Genomic DNA, 16,281 nt, shown 5'->3' with positions numbered 1-16,281 from the left:
GTGAGCCCTGTTATCAAAAAAGGATGCTTCAGGGGTACAGCCTGTTGTAAAGAGCACTTTGGTGTCTGACCTCAGTGACAAGGGCTTGGGTCACTGTAAAAGTGCCTCGCTTGAAAGGCAGAGGGTATACAGCTCTGTACAGACAAAGCCACGCTAACTCTGGTCCTGGAAACTTCATAGCTGTGTTAATGTGGTGCTGTGCTCAGCCTGACATACCTTGCTTCTCAGGCCGATACACCTGGAGCAAAGTAGGTTGCTAACAGGGCTAGGTCAAAGGTGTCTTAATGCACTGTGCTATGTAGACATACTGAGGGTCACCGTCTCTTTACTAAACCCTTATTTACTAACTTGATGGGAACAAAATAATTAAAGAAATACCATATTTATTCGCATACCAGAAACCTCCTTTTCCTAAAGATCAGCCCCCAAAATCGAGGTGCATGTATGAACTGGGGAAGCTGATTTTCTGCCTGGAAGAGAAATACTCTGCTTTGATTCCTGCTCCAGCTGGCAGCAGCTGGGGCATTTCTATTCAGGCAACTGACAGAGTCAGTTGACTTAATGTATCCTTGTTCTTCACAGATGTTAATAATAGTCTCTCCTTTTTAATGGCCTAGATCTAACCTTTCTCTGGGGAATTGTCTGCTAGCTGCTTCTGGCTTCTCTTCTATTTTATAGTCCTAGAGACTCTTACTAGCTCTTTTCAAAATCATAGATCCACCCATGGATACCAGTCTTCAGCAGCAGCTAGTGTTTCAGCTTTTGGTAAAGCAAGAAAAGGGGGGTGAGTCAGCTAAAGATTGGGTTCTGTCTACAGCCCAAACTCAGGAAGAATCTTTATTTTTTTTTATTTTTTTTTCCTTCCCCAAAACAAGGTGTGTGGGGCATAGGAGGCAAGTACGGTAGGTTTTAGCTACAGCAGCGTGGAAATAGGCAAAGATCTAACATCGCTCCTTGCCTGTAGGCAGGCCGCACTTGCATGTTTGGTGGGGGTGACCAGAGTTTGCAGTGTTTCTATTAGCCCCAGGGCTAGGACGACGGGCTGGCTGCCAGCATTGAGCAATGAGATGGGAGCGGGAAAGATGAGAATTCAGCATGACAATTACTAAACACAATCAACAGTCAAAAAAATCAGTACCTGGAAATGCAAAGATCTTTCTGAAGGGAAAAATACTGGTGTAACTTTTGTGCTGTTGGTTTCTCACGCTGCTCCTTGCCGTCTCATTACCACCAGCTCTGCGCTACCTCCCAGGCCTCGTACATCATGGATAATTGCACTGCCAAAATGGCCTGGCAGAAAGTAGAGCAACTGTAATATCTTAGACATTTGTTTTTGTAAGGTGACTTTTGGTTGCAATTATTCCTTTTCTTCCATCCCCAACAATCTTCTGTCTTCCTTGTGCAATTTCAGGGAACTTTGAAGTGGGCGTGCATATCGCAGATGTGAGCTACTTTGTTCTGGAAGACACAGCGCTGGACAAATTGGCCAGTGAAAGGGCAACTAGTGTCTATCTAGTGCAGAAGGTAAGAACAGCCTCTTCCTCCCTCTGAGAGCTATGTCTCAGACTGCAAACTCATTATAAATGATCATTAGCAGAATCTGTGAAACAAAATCAAACCATTAGCATATCAGCCCTGCCAGGAAAAAACAGTTATAACAAACGGATGACAGAGTTGTTGGGAACCTCCACAGAAAACATTTCATCCTGCAGCGGTACGTGACTGAAATTCAGCAGACATCAAAGTAACTTTAGAAAGAGCTGCAGCATTTTTCAAGTAAACAAAAAGTTGCATGAATATTGATTACAGATTGCTGGCTGGAGTGAGCGAAGGGATCGTCTTCATTCCTGATTTTCCTAGTTAAAGGTACAAAAGCTTTGCCAGGCTTAATCAGGTATTACAGGCACGTCGTTGTCTTAAGGGAAGCCAAGCAAATCTTCCTTCTGCCAACCCATGGTGTAAACTGTAAGCCTCAGTAACAGGAAACAGAATGTTAAGAAACCGCATAAGATTCATACAACAAATGGTCTCGTCTTTCCCTGTTTTCCTATCACGATCAACAGGGATCCTAGTTTTCCCTGATAAAAAAAATCGCAAATTCTCTGATAAAAAAACTGCAAATTCTCTGATTAAAAACCCCCAAATCCATGATTAAAATGAAAGGCCACTAATATATATATATATATATAATCAGCAGAACACAATGTTTACTTGATATATTTACAATTTTAAAGCAGTGTGGAAGCCTACCAGTGCCTCAATCACTATAGGAAAATAAATTCTAAATACCTATACATTTTGGTACTTGACTTTGGGTTTTATCTTGGAAAATCAGAGCTCCCCCTGCCCCTTAGCTCACAGAACACAGCTCCTAACTCCCAAGCCACAGCCCCTCTGGTCCTGCTGGTTCCCCTCACTCACCCCCCACAGCCCTGATGGTGCCCCGCAGCCCTGTCGGAGAGAGCCCCCAGCTGCCAGGGCTATGGGGCCAGGGACCTGAGTCTACAATCGCCTGCCCCCATGCCAAAGGAGGTGGCAGCTGTTGCAGTGGGGTGGAGTGGAGAGACCAGCCACCCTTCCTCCCCCCTGCTGCCAGGTGGGGAGCGGGGCTTGGGGCTGGCTCCCTGCCACTATGCACACTCCCAGGATGGGATGGGGGTAGGCATGGGCTGCCTGCCCAGCTGCCCTCCCGCGGGGCCTCCACAGTCCAAGCAGGGCTGCGCGGGGAAGCTCATTGCCAATACAAGCTCCATGCTGCCCTGGCAAGGCATCCCCTGCCTGCCCGGCAACAGCGAGGGGCACAACCCCACGCCTCCACCCCTGCTGCTGTTGTGCGGGCAGGGGACGCGTTGCCACGGCAGTGTGGAGCTCACAGCAACAACGAGCTTCCCTGCGTGGCCCCGCTCTGCCCTGCTGCACCGGCTCGCACCCACCGGCTGTGGAGGCCCCAGGTGTGGGCAGCAGGGTGGGGAGCCCGAGCCCGCAGCAGGCAGCCCGCACCTGCTGCTGCCCTGCACACAGATCTGGGGGGCACAGGATCCCCCTGCCCCCTTGGGAATGTATGCCTAACTCCCCCGCCCCCCCCAAATGACCCTGTCCCAGGGCCCCGCAGCCATCCATTGCAGCCCCAAGCCCCACGCACCACCTGGCTGGACAGCAGTCCCAACCCCAGCCCTCTCTCCCTATGGGGGCCTCAGTCCACTCCCACCCCCCTGGCTTAACCTGCAGGAGCTACGCTCCAGGCTGCCTGGTGGCCATGTGCATATACATGCACCCGGTGCCTCCTGCCTGGGCACCCTCCTCCCGCTCCCCCCAGCCCCTTGCAGCTGGAACTGCACCGGCCTGCGCAGGGCTCTTTGCAAAGCTGCAAAATCCACGGATTTCTCTGGTAAAAGGAAGTCCATGTTTTCCTTGGGTAACATGGGAAATCTGTTTTTCTCCATTTCCCCATGGGAAATGGAAAACCCAGATCCCTGCTGATCGGTCAAGTGGCTTCTTATCTGTAGATGTCGTGCCTGCCTTTGTTGTTCCGTGCGCTGAGTCCTTCAGTTGCACGCCTGTCAGATAAGTGCCTGATTTACTTAACTACATAAAAAACACCTGTCCCAGATTTTTTACCTACTGCTGTCATTGTAACCCACAGTGGTTATCTGCATATTGATTAAGGGAATAGATCACTTATGTGCATAGGAACTGGTTGGTCCCTTTGTCTGCTAAGTACCCAACTGACTTAGGAGCCTTTCAGGCCTAAACTGACTAGGTCCTATCTATTTCAAGGCTACTTTTGCAAGCATAAGGCCCTTGGAAACAAGGGAACGAGCCTTGAGGAGGTACAAAAAGCTTAGGGCAGGCTGTTCCTACAGTAAATGAGCATTTTTGACGTTGCATTTGGGTAAACGCATGCTCTGGGGAAATGCGTAACCCTTTTATGGTTCCAAAGCTATGCATTTCAGCAGAGCACACTGCATACAGAAGGGGCATCTCTAGTAAATGGTCATCTTCTAAGTGTTCAGGCTCTGGGATGATGTGTCTTCCTTCTACCACCCCATTTAATTCAAGATTTGCTTAGAGAGGAGATACGCTGACCTGTACCTACCTTGGTGCCAAGTCAAGTAACCCTCCCACTCTGCTTTCTTCGCTATACACTGCACTAGCTAAACGTTTTGTCTTTCACTGGTTTGATCTCCTTTCCTAGCTGACGAGTTACAGCATATTCAACATTACAGTTAATGTTACATACAGCGTATGTAACATTAACTGTAGCAGAATTCATGATGGAGATGAATTGGGACCGACCTGGAGATGCCTGAAACACTTCTGCGTGCGGAGCCCCTTGGAATGGCAGCTGGCACAGCACATCGTGGGTCCCTCTCTACTAACACCCCCCAGAAAGTGAGATGTTAGATTGTGTTGTCATTGGAAGATGCGCAGGTCGTTGGCACTGCAATGCGCAGCTGACAAGGCAGCATGTTCAAAGAATTCGGCTTACTGATGAGTTGCTCTGTTTTTAAGAAGGCTGAAAACTAAGATTCTTCCCTTTGGAAATGCTGCAGCATCTCAGGTGCCTCAGGCTGTCCTCTTCCTCGGTAGGTGCTGCTCCATTAGCAGAGTGCATCTTCTGCAAGGAAGCAGGGTATCCACTGTCACACCATCTCCTCTCTCCAGGAAGGGCATCGAGAGCCTTGGGCATTGTAAGAGTTAGAGCCTAGTTTGGGTAGAGTAGAGACACAGGGCAACCACGACAGCATTTCCTAATGCAAATAGCTCTTTTTCCAAGCTCTGATTTTTATGGAGAGAATCAAATTGATATTCCGTGGAAAGTGACACTTTCCATGAAAAATTCAATAGAACAAAAAACAAATTTCCCCCTGAAATCTTCCTGTCAGCTATTTTTTGACCAACCCTGGGTTCCAGCCTACATGTTGAACTAGGACATCGACTCGGGCATTGCCTGTCATGCCGTACATCCATATTTAACCTCCAGCTGCCTTGCTTCATTATCACTAGGCCTAGTCTTCAATCTGCTCTTGTCTCAAAAAGTAGATTTCAAGGGAGCAAATTGAATGAGGGATTGGAAATACAGAAGGTGTTTCTAGTTGACACTAAAATATATTTAAAAAAGATCAGTCCTTGGATCTTAAGTTTCCTGTGGGTTTTAATGGAGGGTCTGCTTGTCACTTGAAACCAAATGACTGAAAATGAGCAAGGGGATTGTCCGAACAAGGAAATAAGAGCAGCGTCCAGACAAGATGGCAGTGCAACTCTTGCAGAAAATAGACTTTCCTCTGGTGGAATTGGTCCATATAGACTGCTGTGATTGTGCTGTGACTTCGTGTTGCACAAATCCTCATAAAGAAGAAATTAAAGAAAGCCACATCTTGAATTCTCTCGACCCATCTCTCCAGAAGAGGAGTTACTGTGTAAGGGCGAATGGTTTGTTTAACATGAGTCAGTTTTAGAAATAAGAGTGTATCAAGTTTTAAGAAGCAGGAAAACCTAAACAGGTTTCTCCCTCTTGGCATGTCTTAGAGTGTTGTTTTAGGTGTGAAGCAGCTCAAGCAAAAGGTCAGCCATAAATCCCTATAATATTTTATCGGCCCTGTTTTATAATGCAGATCAAAGGTTGGAACTGGAAGCCTAGCCTTACGTGGAGTCCAAGGCCGTTGAGACGTTCCCTTTTGACAACAGCAGGTTGTCGGGGGGTTGATATTTTGATAACGTCAAGCTGGGTAACAAAGAGTTGATCGAAATCTGAATTCATGGAAGTGTTGATACAAAAAAGAAAACTCTCAAGCAGAAATCTTGGCTCATAAACAAATTGCCTATTTCCTTTGAGTGTCTTTCAGCGTCTGAGTGATAGGCTAACCGAGCCCACCGCATTGTTCAGCTTCAGCGCCCTCCGCCCTGCAGCAGGGGCAAAGCAGCTGCTAGACTTGATCGGGCCGATAATATAGTACGTCCCCAGCAGATAGATCAGCCGTGGCGAGGAGGAGAACCACTCGGAGAAGCAGGCAGACTCGTCATAACCAACCTGAACCGATCGGGACCCAGCAGCCAAGACAGGGAGCCAGTGGAATTGGATTGTTTGATGAGAACAAAATAACCATGTGACTGTGCACACGCCAAGGGTTATTCTGAACTGGCGTTTGTTCCTTTTTCCTTTTGCCTCGTTGATGGATTGATTTCCCCCTCTGTTGCCTGCAAAGCCTCTGTGGCAATTCTCATTGATTACAGAGCTGCCCTGGCTAACCTGCTCTGAACGTGGCCAGCCTGGCACTCGGGGCCACAGCAGATGTTTCTCATTTGAAAGCGAACGCGGAGGTTTGCAGCCCACTCCACACACCCCCTCCAGCTCTCCCCACTCCCAGGAGTGAGGAGTGGGCCTGGACATGCACATCGGTTTCTATTTAATAAGCTCATGAGGCAAAACAGAGCAAGACCCAGGCTCTCCAAAGCAGGCGGTCACATAGACCTGTGATGCTACGTGAATCTGCCATCCAGACGGGCCAGATCCAGCGTGTCAGGACGTGTTAACAGACCAGTATATTTTATAGTCCCAGGAAGGCAACAGGCAGGAAAACGTCCATCCTTAGCACCTCATTTCTTACTGCAGTCTCCGCGCTTCCTCCTGCCACGCGGGCAGGTCACGCTGAGCTTATCAGACCAGTGAGTGACAACACAGAAGGGAGTGACTTTTTAATAGGTGGTTGGCTGGACTTGATCCAGCCACTTCCTTTGAGGCTGGGAGGGGAGATGATTTATCTGAAAACTTAACTTGCATCACTTTGTCACAAGGAAAGGTAAATCCTCTGCCTTTTGCTCGATATGGGGAGAGAAGAGGTCGTTCTACCGATCAGATTATAATTCTGAGAAATGGAAAGGACCTTCCCGTTGCTCTGCTCAGCACCTCTGTCCTGGGCTCTGCTCTCCGTGCATTTTAAAGCCTGGACTGGGGCTGTGTCCTCCCCTCTCCCTGTGTTTGGAAAATGCTCTTTCCTCGGGACCGCTGGATCCCTGTGGCTCTCTTCCAGGGCAGTGCAATTTGAAAGCCCTTTGTGTCCCCTATAATGTGCTTGGGCAAGAGCAGGTCACTTAATTGCAAGTTCCAGTGAAAGTGGAGCTCTGTGAGGTAGCCCCTGGCCTGAGGTTACTTGCCAGCCAAAGCACTTCAGCATTTAAGGGGAAAGCTTTACCTGCACTGGATTATTCTGCAATCCATAGCAATGCACGGGCTAGCTGGCACCCATTGTTGCTTGGCAAATACCCACCTTCCATGTCAGAGAAAGACACATGAAAAAGAGGAAACAAATCTTACTCAAGATACTGTCCTGTATCGTTGAAACCTTGCTGATCTCTCACTCATGTTGAATATGGACACAGTAGACTGTTCCTCCAGCACACCCGTCTTCCCCACAGGTCCTGTTGTCAAAGAGAACCCCTAATCAGTCCTCTCAAAATCTGACAGAGCAGTCGGTGGCTGCTTCGTGCATCAAATCTGCGCTCCCCTCTCTCACTACGTGCCCGTGTTAATGGCCAGACTGTGAGAAGATGAAGTGTGCAGTTGTCCCTGCAAAGTTTGCCTTTCATCACCTTGGGTTTATTCTCAATGGAAATGGCATCGGGGGGAATCCAGGCATTACGACAGAGGGCTGGGGCTGGAGAGGTGTGTTCTGGACGCGGGCCTGAGGTCGTGATTCAGCAGAGCCCTTCGGCATGCATGCGATTTGAAGCATGAGAGCACTCCCAACTGACTCGAATACCTTAGCCTCCTTGACTAAAGTTGCATGCAGACTGAAGTACCGCTTGAAATAAAGCCAAAAAGAAAGGACTGTGAATTCTCACTCCCCATGCAGACTCAACCTATGGCTTTTGTCAAGTCAGTTTGCCTCCGCCTTTGTTTCTCAGTGTCATGCGAGTTGTACTGTCCTACTTGGCAGTAGTCCTGTTACAATGAATAGCTTTATCAGTGATAAATTAATAACTTTATCACTAAGTGTTTAGTATTGTGATTATACCCTGAGTTGCAGTTCTGGGTTTCAGGTCATCAGAATCCCACTTCTGGAACCGGAGCCTCTCAGATCTGTTTGTGATCATGTCCAGGAGCACTCGAGCATCTCACCCTCTCCTCCAAGCTATGGCGTTGGCTTAAGGGCACCATAAGTTTCATGCAGTGTCCTGGGTCCTGCATTCTCTGGCAGGATCCCCGTATAGACGGGATCTGTTTTGCAGGAGGAGTGGGGTAGAGGACTATCTGTGCCTTTGTTCATTCTTTGAAGAAATAAAAGAAAAGCGGAGCTCACTGGTGGAAAATGTTAAATACTAGTCTAATGAAGAAGAAACAGTCTGGTTCCTCTAACAACTTGCAACCTGTCCTATACTTTCTACGCGGATTTATGTTTTTTGCAGAAAGAAAAAAGGCCAACCCCCCATAAAAAACAAATAATTCAATATTCTCCCTCTATATAGCATCCACTTCTGCCGCTGTCAGAGACAGGATACTTGGCTAGATGGACCGTTGGTCTGACCCACTATGGCACCACTTGTATTCTTATCTTCGAAACATTTGTGTTTTGTTTAACTTCTTGCTGCTTTTTTAACTATCTGTTTGCATTGCCATATGCTGCATTCTGTTTTAATTTTGTTTAAACTGGTAGAACGTGTAATCTTATGGTATGCTTTTACTAGAAACCATAAATGAATTCATTTTATGATTACAGTATATGTAATTTTGACTGTTAATTTTATTGTAAAGTTTTAGCGAAAGCTGTAAGTAAGCTACTACAGCTATTCCTCTAAAAGAGGGATGTTGCTTCAGTAGGGACCCAGGGAGACAAAAAGCTGCCATGCCCAGAAGTAATCACTGCAGAGATCAGTGATATGAGCTAAACAGCCTGTTCAGGGACCAGTGCTATCAGCTGTGTCCCCAGAAAAGGTGGGCAAAGAATGTGTCCGTCAAGATTTTGGACGTTGTCTCCCTATTCTCTTAATACAAATAATGCATTAGTGGAGAAGAGGCACCTGCCTCTGATCCCTGATTTTGGAAGTACATCTGCATTTAGGATTTTATTAAATGTCCGGTGTGACCCACACACGTTAGTAGCCAGTGTGCCTCCTCACCGTCGCGTGGGATATTCGGAAAGCGGGAATTTCCCACACTCCGTAAGTGTCTCCTGTTGGCTGCTAATTTCTCTCCTTTTTGGCATGCATTGGCATAACTCATTCTAAATTTATCACCTCGTGTCACCAGCCTTTCCCAGCAGCATGGCAGACCTCACGTAGTAGACCTGTAAATTATGAACTTATTACTATTGTTAACATGCTTTTCACAACTGGAATAACACAGCTGGCAGCCTTTGTGTTGCGGGAAACCGCTTATCACAGTCTCTGCCCTGGTGACCTTCCACTTGAACCAGCATTGCTGATTCACGTTGGAAGTGCCTGCTTCACTGTCAGAGACCATACAGTTAACCTCTCGGCATGATCGCACCGTGCCGTTAGAGTGGATTTATGGGTGAGGGCTGGTGCCAAGCTGCAGATGCGATTAAATATTTGAAGAGCCTTCCCGTGAAAGCCAAAGATAAATACGACAAGTGCGTGCTCACAGCAGAGGGGACTGGAGGGACTGTGTTTTCTTGGTGCACTTGCAAACCAGACTGCTCACGAGCGTACCAGGGACTTGACCCCAATAATCAGCAAGTGTTTGGAGGCATGAGTAGTGCCCGTGCGCAGTGAGTGTGGCCACGCTCACTGCCTGTGGCTTTTGGGTAGTGTGCCACTCTGTCCCCTGGTAGAAAGACCCAAGCGGTCACAAATAAAACCTTAGCTTACATGTTCTTCAGAGCAGAGAGTTTGTCTTCACACTTTCCTGGAAAGCATCGGATACTTCACTGACTCAAAGCAAACAGTAAGACCGAGCTAGTTCTTTCCTAAGCGTATTTGCTGTTCTTCAGGAAGGTCAGTAACAAGAAGGGAAATAAAAAAATGAAAGGCCAGAGACACAGGTTTGACTTGCTGCCTGGATGCTTGGTATTGCCTGTACCAAGCATTCACCTGAGAGCCCCAGCAAATGGCTTTTTCGTTCTGGTATACACGGCTGCTTTGTCAGCTTTGATTATTTTTATCAGACTCGTGTCTTCTCCTATCCTTTAGCCTGTTGCACATAGGATAACCATACAGAAAGTGATTTTGCTTGGTTGGTTAGCTAGTATTTGCACTCTTCCCCTGCCTTTTGGCAGCTCTGTGAACTGGTTGTGGAAACTTTGTATCACCTCTGAGATGAGGAAATGTTTCTCCAATTTTGCAGAAGCTAAATTGAAGGGTAGAAGGTAAAATACTTCTTTCATGTCTCACGGCCTTAGGGCCAGGGAAGGAGCAAAATGCAGGAATCCCAATTTGCAGGTTTGGAAAACCCCTGCCTTTCTCAGCTTCAGCATGAGAACTGGCCAGAGGTCACGGCCCTTCCCCCAGGGACATGCCGTCCCCAGCTTACCCCAGCCCCCCGGTGTCTTAGCAGTGGCAGAAGGATGATGGGTTCTCTGTTGCAGTGACTTTATGCAGCCCTTTTCCCTACATTTTGCTGGAGTGCTGCAGGCCCTGGGGAGCTGCACGCTAGGAGAGTCCATGACAAAGTGAATGTCCTCTCACCTGCCGTCTTGTTTTCCAGGTCATTCCCATGCTTCCCAAGCTGCTTTGTGAGGAGCTGTGCAGCCTCAACCCCCTGAGAGACAGACTGACATTTTCTGTTCTGTGGAAGCTGACTCCAGAAGGCAAGGTAAGCCTGCATGGGTTTGGCTGTTTTATTCATGCTGGCCACCCTATACTGGCAAGGGTGCCCGTTGGATCTGCTGATGCCAGTCGTTGGCCATCATAGTCAAATCCAGACTAATTGCACTCCCACCCCGTAAAGAAAGAAGAATTCCAGAACGAGCACTGATGAAGGGTTGAGAATTGCCTCTCCTCTTCGGTGAAGCCTGCACTTCCACAGATACCACGTTACAGAATATTTTCCTAACATGCTAGATAGGGAGGCCAGGAAATGACATTGCTTTTTGTGACTGAGGGGGGAGAATGACTTTTCGGACCACAGGATGGTTCTGCACTGTATCAAGGCTCACGTCCATTCAGTGTCTCATCTTCACCATCATGACCCCTGCAATGAACAGTTTCCACCCTGAACCATGAGACCGGACTAATCTTACACAGCTGCAAGTGATGTGACTGGGTATATAATGTTACAGCCCTCTTTAAGAGGTACTACTGGGTCCAGGAGGCTGGGTAAGCAGCGGGTGAGTGAATGTCCATGTTCTCTTTGCACTGCAGTATTTCAGGGAAGCACTTGCAGCCTGTTGCCACCAGTTTAGTAGGCGGCATCATGCTATAGCCCACTAGGCAGTAGCATGATTTGAGGAGGTGAGTGGGGCGTGGGGCAACCTTGGGTGCTGAATTGAGGGTGGGGATCAGCTGCCAGCTCCTGCTGTCCGGGACAATAAACTGCCCCATTATGTATCTGCTTCTAGGCTTCGTTGTTTGCCCCGTGGCAGTTGTGGAAAAGCTGTTGTTTCCTCCTTGGATTTTGCATGTCTCTAGACTTCATCCGTCTCCTTTTGGGCGGCAGAACGAGGAGCAATGGTTTCCATTGCAGCAAGGGAAGTTGAGGTTAGATATTAGGAGAAACTGTCTCATGAGGAGGGTGGTGAAGCACTGGAACAGTTTACCCAGAGCAGTTTTGGACTCTCCATCCTTGGAGGTTTTTAAGGCCTGGCTAGACAAAGCTTTTTCTGGGATGATCTAGCTGGGGCTGGTCCTGCTTTGAGCAGGGGTTGGACGAGATGTGACCCCCTGAGGTCCCTTCCCACCCTCGTTTTCTAGGATCCTGTGGTTCTGACACAACAGTCTGCCCCTTGCAGACTGACCCATTCCTGACCAGCTTCAGAAAGGAGTTTTTCTGTATCCCAAACACCCCACTCCCCCACAAGTGCCTTTCGGATCTGTCCATGTGTCCCTGCAAAGGCTGTCAGAGCAGCTGGCTCTCAAATGATCTTTACAATGGAAATTAGTGTTGCTTCATGACGGGTGTCTGCACTGCTCCACTGCAGCTCAGAAATCCCCTTTTGTTTGTATTACCAGCGGGACTGAACTGCATCCTGTAGTGGCAGCTCTGGATCCAGACTTAAAGATAGCTCTCTTTTACTTTCGGGGTTGGCTGTGGAATTTAGGGAAGGGCTTTGATGCATGGGGCCCCAAGTCTGTCACTTTCTGTAGCCTGACACTACTTACTTTTAGGGTGTAATGCCAGTATACTTTGCCCTTTACTTAACCATTGAGTGCTCTTTAATTGATGCTTGATTTCTTTTCATTGTTTAAATGAGCAGCTCAATCTTACCTCTTTGGTCTGGCGCTTAAGGTATGTTCAGGCTTAGAACAGTGTTTAGTTCTGCTGGGGCTTGGCCCAAGAAATTTGGGAGGGGTCGTGGTGTCTTCGCTGCCTGGAGATAGTCATCCTTGAGGTCAGTTGCTTTCCAGGAAGAAAGTGCTCTGATATCAGTGTGAGGGTTTCCCTTTGCAAGCCTGATTGTTTAAGGAAAGCTCACTACTGGGTTTCTCCTGGGGCCCTTTGCAGCCTGCAAGCTATGCCTGGGGCACTGGGTTTGGATAAGAATCGGAGGCCACTTAATGAACATTTGTCGTCCTAAGAATTTGCAACCACAGGCCTTAACCCAGCCAGGCATTCTGGTCAGAGCTTGTCCTTAAGTGTTACTGCCGTCTGATCCCAGTGCAGACAGGTGAGTAAGAAGTCTAGCAAAGGGTGCCCACCTGCTGCACGTGGTCTTTGAGTTCTGCCAGGGATCTATGGAGGCGTAAGGCTTGGAACAGATCACCTGGAGACACTTGGGATCTCCATTCTTGGAACTTTTTAAGAGCAGGTTTAACAGGCGCTGAGCTGGGCTGGTTTAGACAGGGGCAATCCTGCCTGGTGCAGGGGGCTGAACTAGATGTGCCCCCCTCCAGGCTCTGCCAGTCCTGTGATGGAGCGTGGAGACAGAGCCCTTCCATGGTTAGGAGCCTAGGGGTCTTCCAGGCACCTTCTTATCATCAAGGCAATATTTTAACTTGAATTTATGCAGCTGGGACCATGATCAGCAAGGCCTTTTCAGCACTTTGTCTTCACCCCTGCAACACAATAAACCTGGCACTAATGTGCCTGCCAGTAAGATGCCTGCAGGTTGGATGAGACTTGATTGCAGCGTCAGGTTCTTGGTCTTGTCTGGAGTCAGCTGCCTTCTTGTTGTCTATCCCTCATTGCGGCACGGCAAAGCTTGTCTAGTTTTATCCATGAATGTAACAGGCCAGGTGCTGTCTGAGGTTCTGGTTAGTCGGGTCACACAAATGTGGTACTGCGAGGTACGATATGGTGTGAACTTAGAGGGTATGATCTAGAGTGACTGAGTGTATTATCTACCTGTGTGTCTGCCGCCTTGGAAAGTGGGCTGAGCCACCTTTCATTTAGCCCTGGTAAAAGTATGCACATGGGCAGCTGGCGCTGAGCTGTTGATGTGCTTTAATCTCCCACTCTAATTTACCTTGGAGTGACTTGTTTCTGTGTCGTTACTCTTCCCTACGTTGTCTGTAGCTCCATGAGTTCAGTAGGAAACAACAGACCCTCTCTGAAAATCCTTCCCAAGGCTTGTGCATATCAGTTTTGTTATAGCGATGCAATACGTTTCACGAGCTGGGCTGCACTGTGTCCGGAATAGAGCATTACTGCTGAAATGCAGCCTCTCCCTGCAGTTCCAGGGCTCCGCGCCGCGCACAGTCATACCTTAGGTGAGATCCAGTTCTTTCTTGTACAAGCTCCCCTCTTTGATGCGGTGTTGTGTCAAATACAATGCAACTGCTGCTTCTCCTAATAAGGGAGGCAAACCCGCTGGTTGGAGACAGCTGATACACTCAGCTGCACTTCCTGGCTCGGAGCCACAGGGAGTTTGGGCTGCAGTGTTTGCATGTGTCAGCAGTGGACACCCCCAGGGATTCTTGGATTATACTGGGCAAGATGCATCTTCAACCTGTTTCAGGCAGACAGAGAAACTGATGCCTCTGTGTCAGCCTCAATTAAAGGAAGCATTAGAGCTATTCATGAGGACACCATCACAGCGGTGTCCAAGTACAAGATACTTCAGGTACAAGGATCCACACATGAGCCAGAATAGATATAGCATGTTGCAGCAGAAACAGTGCAGCAGACAACCCAGCTGCCTCCGGAGACTGGAGATGGACCATTGAGTGCAGAAGGGGAATACAGCACTGGCTATTACTAAAGAACATTATATGTTGCCCTGAAGCTGGCCAGCCTCTGATCATACATATTCTGATTGATCTTCCGGGCTGCATGCCATGGTACCTGATACGGGCAAATTCACGGGACTGTGAGAGATTTCCTAATATCTAACCTCAACTTCCCTTGTTGCAACTTGAGCCCATTGCTCCTTGTTCTGTGATCTGCCACCACTGAGAATAGTCCAGCTCCAGCCTCTTTCGAACCCCCTTTCCGGAAGCTGAAGGCTGCTATTCACTTCCCCCCTCAGTCTTCTCTTCTCCAGACTAAATACATCCTGTGCCAGTGTCTAGGAGGCTTGTTTTTTTTATTCCCAGCTCTGCCACTGACCTGCAGGGTGATCTTGGTCACTCCACCCGTCCAGCCTTGGTTCTCCCCATCTGAAAAATGAGGGCAGCAATACTGACCTTCTTGGTAAAGCATGCTGAGGTCTAGTGATGGACAGTGTTACTTAAGAGCTGGGTGGTACCTGTTCTGGTGCTACTGTGGTCAGTGGAAAGGTTCTTTCCAAACCTGCATGCATGGATGTTGAATGAGGAAACCTTCATGTGCAGTTTTACTACAAGCGTGAAGGCCCATGGAACTTGTTGGTGCCTGTTCACACTTACAGCTGGTGTTTTCACATGCCTCTTTTTGATGAAAATTAGTCACGCAGCATACGCTCTACAGAGAACCTGTATGGTTCATGCCCTGTTTCATACCATGTCCCCGTGTTAGATAGAACTGCGTGTGTGTCTCCTCCCATCCAGCCGTCGAGTATGGGAGGATGGCGATACCACTCTGAACCTCTCCTGCTCAATAAGACATCATTCCCACTTGGAGAAGCTGTGGCCTGCTTATGAGAGGAAAAAATTCTCAGATCTCACTATAAGTCACGTAATGATTCCCCGCATTGCCTGATGTCTCATTCTCATCAAAATGTGGCTCTGAATGTAGGTAGCTGATTTGTGCTCACAAACGAGGGACAAAGTCCTTAATAAAGTATCCATCCAATCCTTTGTCTTTTTAATGTATAGTGATGTGCCCAGAAGTAAACCCACTCCAGAAAGACAAAATTCGTGCTTTCACTGAAACGTTTGGCCCTTACCATGCTAAGAACCAGCACTGATAAAGGCCTTGCTTTTAATCACGGTGGATAAAAAGCAACAATTAAAAGTAATATTTAAAAAATCTGATTTTTTTTACTTAATTCAGATGTTTTTATTTAATCGTATTTTTAATTTGTTACGGTGCTTTAAAAAATAAACCTATATAAAGATAGTTTTCATTTAAGATACGTTAAAGCTCAAAGATATCATCATGAAATATGGATTATAACTTCTAATCGTATACTATTTGAGACAATAAGTTCATGTAACATATTGAGGCTCCTCTAGATTAATAAAGATTAAAGAATGCCACTCGACCCAGTGGGACTCAGTGCTCGATCTAGAAGATCCCATTAAAGATCTCTGTGTGGATTTGTGTCTCCAGAGATAACATCCTTGCTAACAGCAGTATATGGAGATGAGAGAGAACAGACCTGATTACCTACCCATCGGCCCTGTTGTCTCTCTGCAAATTTGTGTGCACAGAGTCAAACCCTTACCTCTCTCTAAAAGTGCAAAGTGTCAGGAAGTTAGATAAATACAGGATTGTTGGGGGTGGAGTAGATCTGGGCAAGGAGGAGGAGTCTGGAGATAAATGCAAGAAGGGAGGGGCAGTAGAAACAAAAAAGGAACATTTTGAGCAGAATTTTGTTGAAATTGCAAAATACTTCTGTAAGAAGCACTTTGCAGCAGCCACTCTGAAGAAAGCAGGAGGAGCCAAACTAGCTCTCCCACAAGACGTGCAATAGAACGTAGTAGTGGACTGTTCTGAGCGATATATTGAGAGCTGGCCGAATCTGATGACAATTTGTGAACACAATTGTGACAAAATAGATGGAATCCTCATAGCCAAGGTTCTCA

At 47.5% G+C, this 16,281-nt stretch overlaps 1 protein-coding gene across 4 annotated transcripts in view; it reads left to right on the top strand.

Moving 5' to 3' along the window:
• The window catches only part of DIS3L2 (DIS3 like 3'-5' exoribonuclease 2), a 228,309-nt gene that overhangs the window by 131,082 nt on the left and 80,946 nt on the right, over nt 1-16,281 (top strand). For all 4 annotated transcript variants that reach the window (XM_014601477.3, XM_014601479.3, XM_014601481.3 and 1 more), the window contains 2 exons: nt 1,412-1,524; nt 10,664-10,771. In XM_014601477.3, the coding sequence (XP_014456963.2) occupies nt 1,412-1,524; nt 10,664-10,771 (221 nt within the window). The remainder of the gene's footprint in view (nt 1-1,411; nt 1,525-10,663; nt 10,772-16,281) is intronic.

This window comes from Alligator mississippiensis, chromosome 7, assembly GCF_030867095.1.
Source record: "Alligator mississippiensis isolate rAllMis1 chromosome 7, rAllMis1, whole genome shotgun sequence".
Taxonomy (NCBI): Eukaryota; Metazoa; Chordata; order Crocodylia; family Alligatoridae; genus Alligator; species Alligator mississippiensis.
Note: the sequence above shows the minus strand (reverse complement) of the source record. Positions and strands in the feature narration are given on the sequence as shown.